Genomic DNA, 13,541 nt, shown 5'->3' on the forward strand with positions numbered 1-13,541 from the left:
TAAATTCCATGGTATGGACATGAGTGGCCTATAAACTATTTACCATCAAATCATCAGCATAAGGCAACATCACCAATTTATCATATGCAGAAAAAGACAACACACTTGTCAAAAAGAATGGAAAACAAATATACAGTATAGTAAGTAACTTCAAATAGAACATAATCCTATAGATAATGCAAATAGAATATTAGATGTAACACAACATACATATATAATGAACCACCGAACCCTCCTATACCCAAACCCATACTTAATAAATCTAAACCCTAGATAGGATCATGTAAACCCAAATACAATCTATAAATTACATTTGAAATCACATTTACTTGTTCAATAAATAATACCTAGTATGGATCTTATATAAAATAATATATAAATATATGTTCTATTAAAATAGTATATAAATATATGTTCTATTTACGTTAGTTGAGCATCATACGTAAAATAGTATAAAAAGAAATAAGAGCATTTGTTGATGAAAATAACATCTTCGAACTACACATGATCCTAACATTCAAACATAACATCTTCTAACATTGGAACAAAACAAATTTTATATCCCAAGAAAAAATACAAAAATGACATAGAAGAGAAACAAAACCGATTATTTAATTTAAAAGAAATAATATAGAAATACGTGAAAAACATAATACTGTATATTAAATAGTATAGTAACTTTATATAGAAAGTTACAGTACTAAACAAAATATACTATACTATAGTTTTTTATACCCAATATAGTATAGTCTATGAATTCATCTTCTTCATCTTCTCCTCTTTTCAGAAATAATGACACTCGTTCGCCAGCTCACTGTCATTATTACTTACTACTATATATTGTTGGCAACCTATCTTCTTCATCTCTTATTCTTTTTCTCATCAGTTGATCTGCATCCGGTTCATCATCGCTAACCCTCACCACCACTATATCTGAATAATAGTTGAAATCAGCCTGATGCAATCATATTTATGGTTTTGCTTACAAAAGCAAAACCATAATAAAAAAAATCAAAAATTTGTTTGCGAGAATCAAAGATTTGAGAAGAGAAAAAAAAATAATGGAAGAAAAGAGAAAAAAATACAAAACGGTTGCATCGGTGACTCTAAGAAGGTATTTTGACAAATAAGATATAAAATATGTTGAATATCATGGTCAACTTATTTTTTAGTTAGATGGTGAATTATAATTTTTTTGTTTGTTATACAATGCAATTTCCCTTTTTTCTATATATACTAAGTTACCAACTATAGTGTATTGAGACCCAAGTATACAAGACAAAACGAATGTACCTATGACAAAATCTTAAAATTGAAATAAAGTATTAAATAATTTATGAAAAGTCTCTCTCTCTCTCTGTCTCACAGCCTTGCACTGTGGAAAAAGTCTTGCAAATAAAATGTCATGTTACATGTTTAATATTAAGTATGTCACAACATTTGATCTATTTGTAAAATGTCCACAGAAGCTAGGAGTATGCCCCAAATTTTAGCAAAAATGTAGCTAGGAGTACGCCTTGGCTCATATTCACATCACGGCCACTCATGGCATTTCATTCCGACGTTTCGTTGTGGACACCTAACACAATTTCATCTATCAACGGATACTACACGTAAGGTGTAAGACTTACAACTTAACTGTTTTACCAAAAGAAAGGTCTAACTTAACTAGACATCTATATGTTGCTAAAATTATATATATATATAATTTCATGCATTCTCAAAAGAATTCTAAAATAAAATAAATTTTAGTTCTCTAATCAGTAAACAGAATAAAGTATTAGGGACAACCAAAAAATCTGATTTAAGGATATAAATCGATACTGTGCAATACAATATAAAAATGTAGCTACCGTTAGACAGAGGAAGTGGTGTTTGAATGTGGATTTTCCCATGTTCGAAACTACGCTAGGCGTGAGTCGGACGGTCGGTATGGGCCTAGCGAGTTGATGAAAACTCGGAGATTAATCGGAGAGTATTCGGGGATTTTTTTTCAAAGGTTTTCATCTAATTGTAGCTAAATATCATTTATTTGTCCTGATATTGAAAGAAGTTGACTTGGATCAATACCTAAGTACACAACATTTTGTTTATTTTCGTATTATTAATAAAGGGTACGCTGGTGCTTTCGTTTTTATCTTTTTCCCTGCGAAAAATCTGTAACCTAAAATGGCCGTCGCTTGCATTATACATCCTGTTGGTTGCTTTTTCGCTATTTTTCTTCAAATTATCACCAAAATCTTATAAATCTAACACAAACTAAGCCATTTATGCAAAGAAATTTATGATATTATAAATCTATATCACGCGACGAAAAATATAAGTCGCCGGCTTATTGAATTCTACGGCTCAAACAATTGAAACTCGGGTCACCGTATAATTTTCCCGATCTGCTCATAATCGCTACGATTGCCTTCCGAACACCGTTTTTGCGGCTGATTACTCAGTAACTCGCCCGCGTTTTTGAACATGGTTTCCTAAGAAAAATAGTTTTAATCCAAATAGAAGTTGACCAGTTTATACTAAGAGGATGATTTGTAAGTTGTAGATGTAAATTATTTGTTGTAGAATTTGGGACAGAGATATTCGCTGTAGTTATATGTGTTGTAGATGTAAAAATAAATGAAAAAAGAGAAGGTAGAAGGAACAAAACGTATACACCATTTTTTGTTTTATCTACGAAAACAATTTCGTCCGTTTCATTATAAATTTCGTTTAATGTTTTCGTACATGAATTAAGAAAATGATTAAATGTTTTGTTTTACCCCTATTTAATGCATGATTTTGTTATTTAATGAGCTAAGAGTAGGGATAAAAACTGGAAAAACATTTAATATTTACCTTGAAAATGTAAAACGACACTTATAACGAAACAAAATTTAAAAGTTAAAACGATATTTAATATGAAACAGAGCGTAAAACATAGTTAATAATTTTAACAATCATAGACAAAAGTTGAAGTAGTAAATTGCTCATGCACCCAATTCAACCATCTAAATATTATTTTACCAAAAAAAACCATCTAAATATTTATCATAACATTTTTTTAAAACCATCTTGATATATATATATATATATCTATTTAATCATGATAACAAGTTAACAACCGTATATACTTTAGATGACATGAATATCTACTTCGCTTGCAGTATCTAACAATCGTTCTAGATTTTGGCACAAAATTTCTGAATTGAAGTTCTCATAATTAATCAAATCAACTAACACAATAATATGAAGTTGAAAAAGTAAACACATAAAGTTACCCAGTTAAGCTAACTAATGAGTGACATATGCTGATAACAACGATCAATTTCGTTGGGTTAGAAAGAAAATCATATAAAGCTAGTCAAATACCATCTACCTTATAAAAATGAGCATAGTTGCTAACTAGATGGTATCTAACGATCGTTCTAGATTTTGGCACAAAACTTCTGAATTGAAGTTTTGATAATTAATCAAATCAACTAACACAATAATATGAAGTTAAAAAAGTAAACACATTAAGTTACACAGTTAAACTCTAATGAGTGACATATGCTGATAACAACCATCAATTTCGTTGGGTTAGAAAAAAAATCATATAAAGCTAGTCAAATACCATCTGCCTTATAAAAAAGGGCAAAAATGAGCATAGTTGTTAATCTATATTATTAAAAGAGAAGTATCCATTTGAAAATGTTCTTACTTCATTAATTAAACTTATTTTTTGTTTTGTTTGTCGTTTTTAGTTGCATTTATGAAATATCCTAAATCGAATAAAACTGCCTAATTTATTACTTGTCTTTTCAGTTACATTAATGAAATATGCTTAAATGAATTTAAACTTCATATTTTATTGTTTGTCTTTTTCAGTTACCTTAATGAAATATCCTTAAATAAATTTGGACATAATGTCATTTAATCAACCAAAAAACTCATGAGTTATCTTTACGTGCATAATTTTAATAATGGAGATTTTTAAAAACGTGCATCATTAAAATCTTACCTAAAACATGCAGCACTAATATATAACGTGCATCAATAAAACTAGAATTTGACTCACACAATTGTACGGATGTTATTTTCAGTTGATTAAATTTAAAAATAATTATTTATTCAAAAAATATTTAAGAAAGGTTATGTTTTTAAAAATTATATGGTATTATTTGCTCATAACTCATTTGTCATTTGATAAATTGTTAGAAAAAAAATTTTAGCATAATATAACTCAGTTGTCATTTGCTAAATTTATGGTTTTTATTTATATTTTTTATTATTTAATTATAATATTTTTATTTTATATTTGAAAGATAAATGAATTTTCTTTCAAACAATATTTTTGTAAATGTATTTTTTAAAAAATAATCAATTAAAATTGTTATTATCATTGAATATCATTATTTTTGACATAATTTGAGTTTTCGCTTACATCAAAACTTATCATATTTTAGGATAATTTTAATTTAAAATGTAATTTTCATATTTTTCAAACAAATTCTAAAAATATTTTTTAAATATTTTGTTATAATTGTTAAAAAAATATTGAGTTGCATTTCAAATAAAAAGATAAATATATTAAAAATATTCTAATTAAAATATGTAAAATTTAATATAGTTTTAAGGAAATTGTCAAAATAAAAAAAATTACACATAAAATAATTATGATTTTTGTTAACTGGGGGGATCATTATTTATATGATATCGCACACCAAAGAAAAATTTTCTGTTTTTAAAATTATCTAATTAACTCTATACTCATTTTTTTTATATTTTGTATATGATATCACACATTCGTAAAAAAATAGATAGTTTAAGATACAAAAAAAAATATTTACTTAATGAATATAATATGAACGAATATTACAAATACATCATTTAATAAAATAAATAATTAAAAACTGAAAATTTATATCCGCGTGCGGATCAGGGTCTAGTTCGTTATTAAACAACGGTCAAAAATAAAATCTCAAAAAATCAAAGTAAAAAAAACAAAATAATTTCTCTTTCAACAAAACAATAAACTATTCCGTTTTCACACTTTTGATACGAAGGATTCAAACCTATAGCCGCAGTCAAAGTAATGGCGTGTTGACTAAATATTACAAAACAAGCTTAAAACCGTTGACCACTTCAATGCCGTGGCTCCTCTTCTTCTTCTTCTCCCACTCGCCACAATCTTTTGAACTTTCTTCTTCTTCTTCCTCCTCCTCCTCTCTCTCTCTCCTCTATGGCGTTCAACATCTCACGTCTCGACGCTCAATCCGCCGCCGAGAAAGCAGTATCCGTGATCGGACTAGGCTACGATCTCTCTTCTGACGTCCGTCTCTCGGCTTGTAAGTCCACATCCAACAGGTCAAGACTCGTCGAAATCGACCCGAACCGGAACCGAGACCTGGTTTTCCCGGGTGGGGTCGTCGTCAGTAACGTCTCGAGCTCGATTAAGTGTGATAAAGGCGAACGCACTCGTTTCCGCTCCGACATACTCTCTTTTAACCAGGTTCGGTTCCTTCTCTTCCTTCACAAGTTTTTTTTAAAATATTTCTAATAATGTTTGCTCAAGCAAGTAATGCCCGAAACCACATAATATAATATTATTTTCCTTGTAGTGGTTGGTCGAACTTGGGACCTCTAACACAATGACCAGGAACCTTTTCAGTTGAGCTAACTATCTTATTTTGATTTTGCCTATTGTGTAGATGTCGGAGAAGTTCAATCAGGACATGTCTCTTTCGGGCAAGATTCCGTCTGGGATGTTCAATACCATGTTTGAACTGAAAGAAGGTTGGCAGAAAGATGCGAGCTCGGTGAAGACGCTTTCTTATGATGGATGGTTTATTAGCTTGTACAGTGTAGAGCTCGTTAGGTCGCAGGTGACGCTGCGTGATGAAGTGAAGCGTGAGGTTCCTTCTTCTTGGGACTCTGTTGCACTTGCTGGGTATGTGTTTTTTTTTTTACTTTAAGAGTTGGTTTAGGGGAGAAGCAAGTTTGGAGTATGATTTGTTTTTTTTTTTGGGGGTGTTTAACAGGTTTATTGAGAAGTATGGTACTCATGTAGTTGTTGGTGTGACTATGGGAGGTAAAGATGTGGTTCATATGAAGCAGCTGCGTAATTCGAATCATGAGCCTGGTGAGGTCCAGAAGCAGTTGAAGCAGTTGGGTGATAAGAGATTTGCAGTTGATCCAGTTCAAAGTGTCTCTCCTGCTGATGCTTACTCCGGAACCCCAAAGGTAAAAGAAATTAACAGGCTTGATAGAGTTGTAAGTCGTTAGCTCAACTAGAAATGATATGGACCGCTGGGACGAAACTAATATTACATGTTGTTGTTTCGGATCTAGGGGTATTACGGGCTTCGGCCCCACACTTCCTGAAAAAAAAAAACTATTCAGAAAAAAACATTAATATTTTTAATGGTTTTGTAGGAGGAGAATCCTATCCAATGGACGTTTCCTGGACAGTTTGGTTCCTCGGTTAGTCGTCCTGTAATCTTTCGCTCTAAAAACGAGGTACGCTTCTTCTCACCACTACTTCTTTTATCAGCTTAAAGCTGGGAAATTCTAAAAGAAATGTACTGTTTCATCTTGCAGGATATGGTGAGCATTTGTATAAGAAGAGGAGGTGTTGATATGGGACAAAGTCATGATCGATGGCTTTCAACGATATCACAATCACCCAACGCTATATCCATGTGCTTTGTTCCCATAACTTCACTCTTGAGTGGTCTCCCAGGAACAGGATTTCTTAGTCATGCAGTGAACTTATACCTTAGATGTAAGCATTTTTGTGCATCTTAGTTACTTCACGGTTCATTTAGGTGTAACGAGTTTGTATAAAACGTTGTGTAGATAAGCCACCGATAGAAGAGTTGCAACAGTTTCTTGAGTTTCAACTTCCACGCCAATGGGCTCCGGTGTACGGAGACCTCCCCCTTGGACTACGCCGCAGAAAACAAAGCTCTCCGTCCTTACAGTTCTCTTTGATGGGTCCAAAACTATATGTCAACACATCAAAGGTGCATTATAAATAAACTTGTACTCATTTTTTTAAAACTTTCAATCTCACAAAAAAAATGTTTTATAGGTTGATTCAGGTGAGAGACCAGTAACAGGACTACGTTTATTCCTTGAGGGGAAGAAAGGAGATCATCTAGCAATCCACTTGCAACACCTCTCTACGTGTCCTCCAAGTCTGCACCTCTCACACGACGACACTTATGAACCAATCGATGAACCACCAGAGAAAGGGTATTACGAAGCTGTGAAATGGGGGATCTTCTCACACGTTTGCATTTTCCCGGTTCAGTACAATGGAGCACGGTCTGATGAAGCTGCTTCCATTGTAACCAAAGCGTGGTTAGAAGTCAAAGGAATAGGGATGAGGAAAGTTCTGTTCCTGAGGCTTGGTTTCTCACTAGTTGCTTCAGCTGTTACACGTAGATCAGGATGGGATAATCTCTCATCAATCTCGAGAAAATCTGGTGTTTTCTCCATGATTAGTACGAGGCTAAGCGCGGGGTTAGGTCCAAACCAGGCAACTGCGAAGCCAGTGTCTAAGATCGATATAAACTCGGCTGTTTATCCTAAAGGGCCATCACCTCCTGTGAAACCGAAGCTGCTGAGTCTTGTGGATATGAAGGAGGTGGTGAGAGGTCCGGAAGTACCACCTGGATATTGGGTTGTGACCGGTGCTAAGCTTTGTGTTGAGGCAGGGAAGATTTCAATCAAAGCTAAGTATTCACTGCTCACTGTTAAGTCTGAAGATTCGCTGGTTTAAGGACAGGGGAACACAAGTTAGTGCGTCGTGTTGGATTTTTGCAGGTTTTCAGTTTGTGGATTAGGTTCTGTGGTTATCTCATCAGGTGTTGTTTGGGTTTGTGAAAAGATTTATTCAGTCTGTTGATGTAAATGTATATCATTGTTATGCATATTTGTTGAATTCACTATTTTACATGAGTATTATTTGTTTTGTGGTTCTCCTCAACAGGTGTTGTGTGTGTTTTAAGTAGGCTACAACGTATGGATTTCGTGTTACTAGCAAAAGCAACTGGTTTTGTCTCTGAAATTGGAAGCTTATACTAAAAGATATATAATCAAAGTTGTAACATTTCTTAAGTTTTGGGATTATGATGCTACATTTGGATACAAAACCATTTGTTACAGCCTTATGTCAAGTTTAGTTGTTGTTTGTAGCTCTTTTTTTTTAATGGTTGACCTTAATAAGGTTACAGCTTTGATTACTTCCTGTCTACGCTATCTATTTGCCTAATAAATCCCTTGCCCTGCTTGTCCTATTCGTAATCTGGTGGCTATCTTTTGAATTTTACACATGAAAATTGTATTTAGATAATAATAAGTCTTCTGCTTATTTTTTTGGTGGTTCAGTGGATCTGATGAAGCCAGGTAATGCGGAATGAAAAGATAGATATGTTCAAGGTAAGATGATCATTGATCAACAAGTCACCACTACTCTTCAGCTACACCTACTACTCTCCTTTGCACATGAACAAGTCATCCGTTGGTAAACTTACCCCCACCCCCTTTAGATTGGGGATTTTGTTCCAGCTTGGTCCAAGCTAATAATTAATCTATGGAAAGTTATTCTTTTTACAAAGTAGATATGCTCAAGGGATCAAAATGATGCTAACCATCTGTCGTTTGTGGAGTACGAGCTCATCAATGTTGTTGAGGTCTCATTAAGTCACAATCGAAGGCTTTGCAAGGAATTATGTTTACTTTGGTTTGGTCAAAAGAAGAGCCTTGGCCTAGGGGTCAGAGCCCGCTCTGAAATTTTGGGGACATGTGACAATATCTTATGTAATTTTTTTTTTTTTTCCAGTTTAAAGATCTAAAAATGATCTTTTGGAGGTTTATGTCTGTAATTTTTTCAAAAATTTTGAGACCCCGTTACAAATGTTTCCCATAGCATTTATAATATCATCCCATCCGGGTAGATCTAATTATGCACCATGAGGTATATCGTTTCTTCTCTTTCACTTTGCTTTGTCAAATGCAGTGATGAAGTTAATAATACCAACTTTGTATAATAACCTTGATTCATTAACGATATCAAGGTTCTTAACGTAACTGAGTTTATAGAAAAGAATACATCCAGTGTGAATATTAAACATTTCAACTTATTTTTCAGTTCGACTTTATAATGTTCAAGTCTATACCATCCTCTTTTGACTTTATGTTCAGTCATTTCTTGAAAATTCAAAGCAAGCACATAGCTTTTTTTATTGAGAATCAAATACAATAAAAACAAAAATAGTAGAAGGAAAATGTGGAAAACAAATCTGACAAGAGTCAAACAGATTGCCTGGCAAATTGCTGACTTTCGTTAACAATCAATAAAGCTTCAACGACACCGTTTTATGACTACGTACAATCCCCACCGACCTCGACTTGCTCAGCTTCATCATCGCCGCCGCCTTCACCGCTCTTTCCCTCTCCACAAGAACTCTGATCGTTGTAACCACCGTATTATCCTCAACGACGTCGTTTGGAATCGGTCCAACTCTCGCTCCACCCATCGCACCAACTGATCTCGATCTCAGCACACGGTTCCGACGACGAAGCGTTGCCGGAGAAATCGCCTTCTCCGGGACTGTATCGTCCTCAGTCGTCACGCTGGATACCTTGCTCATCTTCTTGCTCCCTTCTCTCACCATCCTCACATTGATGTTCTCTTCCTTTTCTTCACTAACGAAAACGTTTCCCGAGCTGTCTTGGCTTCTCCGCCGTAACCGATTCCAAACCGGAGACTCCTGAGACATCTTCCGCACCGTTTTCAAACACTCCACAACCTCCGACATATCTGGCCGTTTCTCCGCCGTGGATCGCACGCACCTCGCCGCCATAACAACCAATCTCCGGATCACGGCGCAACTCGGACGGTTCCTGATTCTCGAGTCGCAAATCGCTCCGTACTCGCCGCGTTTAACGAGAGGCACCGCCCAGTCCACGACACACGGCGGACTGTAATTCAAATCAATGGCGTCTCTACCGCTAACAATCTCAAACAACAGTATCCCAAAGCTGAACACGTCGCTCTTAGCCGTTAGATCCGCCGGCGCCAAGTACGACGGATCTAAATATCCCATCGTTCCCGCCGGCGGCGTGGCTTTCAGACGCTCATCGTCCACGTTTCCGATCAACGCCAATCCGAAATCGGCTAATCTCGCGTTTCCTTCGCCGTCGATGAGAATGTTCGACGACTTGATGTCACGGTGGATAACGGGAGTCTCCGCGGAGTGAAGAGCGTGGACGGCAGTCGCGATCTGAAGCGCGTGTTTGATTCTCCGGTTCCAACTAAGAGGTGGAGCTAACGAGCTACGAGAGTGCAAGTGATCATGAAGCGTGCCGTTAGGCATGTACTCAACGACCAACAGCTTCGTTTTCCTCCGTTGGTCAACGCAGTAACCGATTAAGTTGACCATATAACGGTGACGAACACGCGACAGAATCTCGATCTCATTGTCCACCTGGCTCACGCTAGCGATCGTGGTTCGTTTAACGGCGGCTAGAAGCTTCCCGCCGTCGAGAACCGCCTTGTAAACTCTCCCGTGGCTGCCTTTCCCGAGGAAGTTACCGGCGGAGAAGCCGTTTGTAGCGGCGGCGAGTTCGTCGTATTTGAATCTCCTGAGCGTTGATGGAGGACGTTTCTTTGACCGGCGAGGATTATAGTTGTATGGATCGCAGATGGAAACTGCGGATTCACCATTGCAAGAGAGGTATCCCATGAGGAGAGGTAGAGAGAGAATGAGAGTAGTGAGAAAGGAGCATGTCTGAGATTTGAAGAGGAAGAAGAGGGAGTTGAGATCACTGTTGAATAGCCTTTGATGCAAGAAAGCAAGAGAAAGATTGTGTGAAAACAATCAAAAGTGTTCTTTTCAACTTTCACTGCCTTTTTCTTCTCTCTTTTTTTCAAAGTTGCTCAATTATTTTGATTTTTTTAATTGCATTTGTGCGCGTAATCATTTCCATAATTTCATGATTTACCAAATTATTTGTGTATTGATATGATGATACACTTTTAGAAGTAAAGATTCTGCATGCACTACTATGATGATAGTGTGAATATACGCCGGATATATTGGTGGATAATTGATGGCAATAAACTCGATACTAGCTTAATTAATTTCAGTTTTATCTGCTAAGAATTAGGAAATACAGTACAGTTATGTAAAGCACGGGAATACTTAGCCTTGTTATTTTATGGTACGGTGCAATAATCGAAGTTATCTCCTACAAGAAAATGTACTTCGACTAGACTGTAGAATCTAGGGAATGAGACAAAACGGCAATTATGACGAGGGATGGGAGTTGAAAGATTTGTATTCGGAACAAAAAGGTGATTGTGGTAACTCTCATGTAACGTACGTTACGTAGATCATGATTCCCAAATTTACGTCTCTCATTCGTTCCCAAGTCCATTCACTGAAATCAAGGATGAGATAGATCGGTTACTACTATCTAATTGGCCTTCTAGACTCTACGCTCGTCACATGTGATGTTTCGGCTTTGCAACTTCCGGCTCATAATGGTCGGCAATGTTTAGTTTTATTCGACTTTATAAACCTTATATCTCACTATTCAGTTTTAAAGAGTCACAAGATTTGCCTAAACAGTAAATTAACACATCCCGTAAAACATTATGAGCTTTCACGAAAATGCTAATAATAATTAGCAAGATGTTATAGAAGAATTGTTGGGAAATGAATTATTACGATTGAAGCTATTAATTATTCATCAATGATAAATAAATTCAGATACCAACAAACTACAACGACCTACAATACAAGGCGATGGAATGAAGGAGACTGATTCAACAATTCACTTGGATCTTTTATAAAGTAACAGCAAAAAAAAAAAAAAAAACATGGAGAAACATCTGTTGTTATGGTTTAAGAATCAACACAAGTGGTTTTAAAACTCTTAAACAAATCTTCCTGTTTACTGCAATGGTGAGAAGGAGAGTCATCCATCTACAAACACAACATAAACATACGATACATGAACCCCATTAGCATGCAAACCAAAAGGAGTAATAAATCTTGTGACCTAAGAGACGCGACTCGGTTTATTATAAAGTCTCAAGGTTTTTCTTTCTATAAACTGTCCTAAGATAATGTTCAAGAAAGTCGCAAATAAAAGTTTCATTTCAGCACCACCTTGGCTTAAGACTGCATGCATCGCTGACCTCTCCTCAGTAATTCATCATACATCATCATTGCAATCTGAGTGAATACAATTGCATCAGTGTGATTCTTACACTGATTCCGAGTTCGAGAGGTTCAGAGAAAAATATCGAATGTTTTCAAGCATATGCAAACAAAACACACAGAATCAACCAATTTTCTAGGGAAAAGAAGCCTAATAAGGTTCCATTTATCTATAACTACGACGCCAAATCAAGTAAAAACACCTAACTCTAAGACTAGAGGATAATAAACAGACTCACATCATTTTTTGTTGAAAGATCTTCATCTAGTCTCGTCTAGACCTACAAAGGAAAGAAAAAATGATTTGTTCTCATTGTATGCAAGAAAATTTAGATAACTGGGTAACGATATGTTAAAGAGAACTATGTTATCCCCGACTTCAAAAGTGGAGTATTCTAGAGAAACATTAGGTGCCAAGAAATAGACCTACGAACATTAGTACTGTAACGAATCCAGACACACATAATCGCACCAGAAACTAAGGTTCAACAAATATGTGTTGAAGAAAGAAAGGGCTTTAAAAGTCAGATGTTCCAGAGAAGCTGAGAATTAACAGAATCCATGATCATATAAAGAGGCACTACAAATAGTTCTATTTAAAACATAACTCTAAAGGCGCAAAGGCACAAAGCTTAGTTCGTGCATTTTCAATTATCAGTCAACTAAGCATATAAACTATTATAATCAATCGATAGGAAGAGCGTGAGGTACCTTCGACGATCCAACCACGGCGAGAAGCGGAGAGCATCGAATTGAGCAGAGCGGAAGCAGTGGCCGTGTGGTAAGGGAGCATCGTCTCCACGCAGCAGCTCAATTCCACCGGAGACCTTTCAATTTCCAAAGAAAAAAAAAATACTATCAGAATGCATCAAATCGATAGAGTCAGTGTTCTCTGGATTACCTGAAAATGCGGTTTGAAAGAGGGCTCTGTTTAGGCATCCGAAACGCAGGCCGAGATGACGCCGATGCCGGCATAGGCTTGGGTCCGGTGGAGAATCTTGACGCGGCGGCGGATGCTCGGCTTGCGGCGGAGCGGAAGACTGATCTGGCGGCTGACATTGAACTTTTGAGATCTTTCGATTCGGCTCTCTCTTTTTTTTCCCTTCTTCGAGAGAGTTTAGGGATTAAGGGTAGGGTTTTGTGAAAGGGAGGGATCTAGTGCAGCTACGCTTACAGTAAGCTTGATGAATGTTACTCGCTCGATAAGTGACACGTGTTAAATTGAAAAGTAATAAAATAATAAGCTTTTTTTTTTTAATGTACATATACTATCTCTCTTTCTAATCGTAAGTAGTTTTGATTAAAACCACGAATATTTAGAAAATTGTTATTTAAAATAAT

General features: G+C 35.9%; 3 protein-coding genes across 6 annotated transcripts; 1 reads left to right on the forward strand and 2 right to left on the reverse strand.

Annotated features, from left to right (window-relative positions):
• The first annotated feature begins 5,110 nt into the window (after positions 1–5,110).
• LOC106381649 (MACPF domain-containing protein NSL1-like) lies at positions 5,111–7,952 on the forward strand. The gene is made up of 7 exons (XM_013821572.3): positions 5,111–5,476; positions 5,676–5,914; positions 6,006–6,207; positions 6,400–6,483; positions 6,565–6,748; positions 6,823–6,989; positions 7,058–7,952. Exons 1-7 carry the CDS (start codon positions 5,207–5,209, stop codon positions 7,748–7,750), a joined length of 1,839 nt encoding a protein of 612 aa, XP_013677026.1. The 5' UTR covers positions 5,111–5,206; the 3' UTR covers positions 7,751–7,952.
• A 1,229-nt stretch (positions 7,953–9,181) lies between these two features.
• On the reverse strand, positions 9,182–11,066 carry LOC106381648 (serine/threonine-protein kinase-like protein At1g28390). Its single transcript, XM_013821571.3, has one exon. The coding sequence runs from the start codon at positions 10,716–10,718 to the stop codon at positions 9,324–9,326; it is 1,395 nt and encodes a 464-aa protein (XP_013677025.3). The 5' UTR covers positions 10,719–11,066; the 3' UTR covers positions 9,182–9,323.
• Positions 11,067–11,683: 617 nt separating this feature from the next.
• On the reverse strand, positions 11,684–13,362 carry LOC106381646 (protein NUCLEAR FUSION DEFECTIVE 6, mitochondrial). 4 transcript variants are annotated; one of them, XR_002657203.2, is made up of 5 exons: positions 13,102–13,362; positions 12,912–13,027; positions 12,440–12,481; positions 12,150–12,215; positions 11,684–11,963 (listed from the first exon to the last, which is right to left on the reverse strand). XR_002657203.2 is itself a non-coding variant. In XM_013821567.3 (4 exons), the coding sequence occupies exons 1-3, from the start codon at positions 13,257–13,259 to the stop codon at positions 12,196–12,198; spliced, it is 294 nt and encodes a 97-aa protein (XP_013677021.1). In that variant the 5' UTR covers positions 13,260–13,362; the 3' UTR covers positions 11,684–11,963; positions 12,150–12,195. The 4 variants fall into 4 exon arrangements, 3 of the variants coding, with proteins under 3 accessions (XP_013677021.1, XP_013677022.1, XP_013677024.1); XM_013821567.3 differs by lacking the exon at positions 12,440–12,481; XM_013821568.3 differs by lacking the exon at positions 12,150–12,215.
• Positions 13,363–13,541: the final 179 nt, after the last annotated feature.

Source organism: Brassica napus, chromosome C3 (genome assembly GCF_020379485.1).
Source record: "Brassica napus cultivar Da-Ae chromosome C3, Da-Ae, whole genome shotgun sequence".
Lineage (NCBI taxonomy): Eukaryota > Viridiplantae > Streptophyta > Magnoliopsida > Brassicales > Brassicaceae > Brassica > Brassica napus.

Bases quoted from the DNA above. Each gene is read 5' to 3' on its own strand.
- LOC106381648 (XM_013821571.3), bottom strand. From the start codon at position 10,718: ATGGGATACCTCTCTTGCAATGGTGAATCCGCAGTTTCCATCTGCGAT.
- LOC106381649 (XM_013821572.3), top strand. From the start codon at position 5,207: ATGGCGTTCAACATCTCACGTCTCGACGCTCAATCCGCCGCCGAGAAA. The intron at 5,477-5,675 runs GTTCGGTTCCTT...CCTATTGTGTAG, and splicing joins ACATACTCTCTTTTAACCAG to ATGTCGGAGAAGTTCAATCA. The intron at 6,990-7,057 runs GTGCATTATAAA...AATGTTTTATAG, and splicing joins TATATGTCAACACATCAAAG to GTTGATTCAGGTGAGAGACC.
- LOC106381646 (XM_013821567.3), bottom strand. From the start codon at position 13,259: ATGTCAGCCGCCAGATCAGTCTTCCGCTCCGCCGCAAGCCGAGCATCC. The intron at 13,028-13,101 runs GTAATCCAGAGA...GGAAATTGAAAG, and splicing joins CTTTCAAACCGCATTTTCAG to GTCTCCGGTGGAATTGAGCT. The intron at 12,216-12,911 runs GTACCTCACGCT...GTATTCACTCAG, and splicing joins CCGTGGTTGGATCGTCGAAG to ATTGCAATGATGATGTATGA.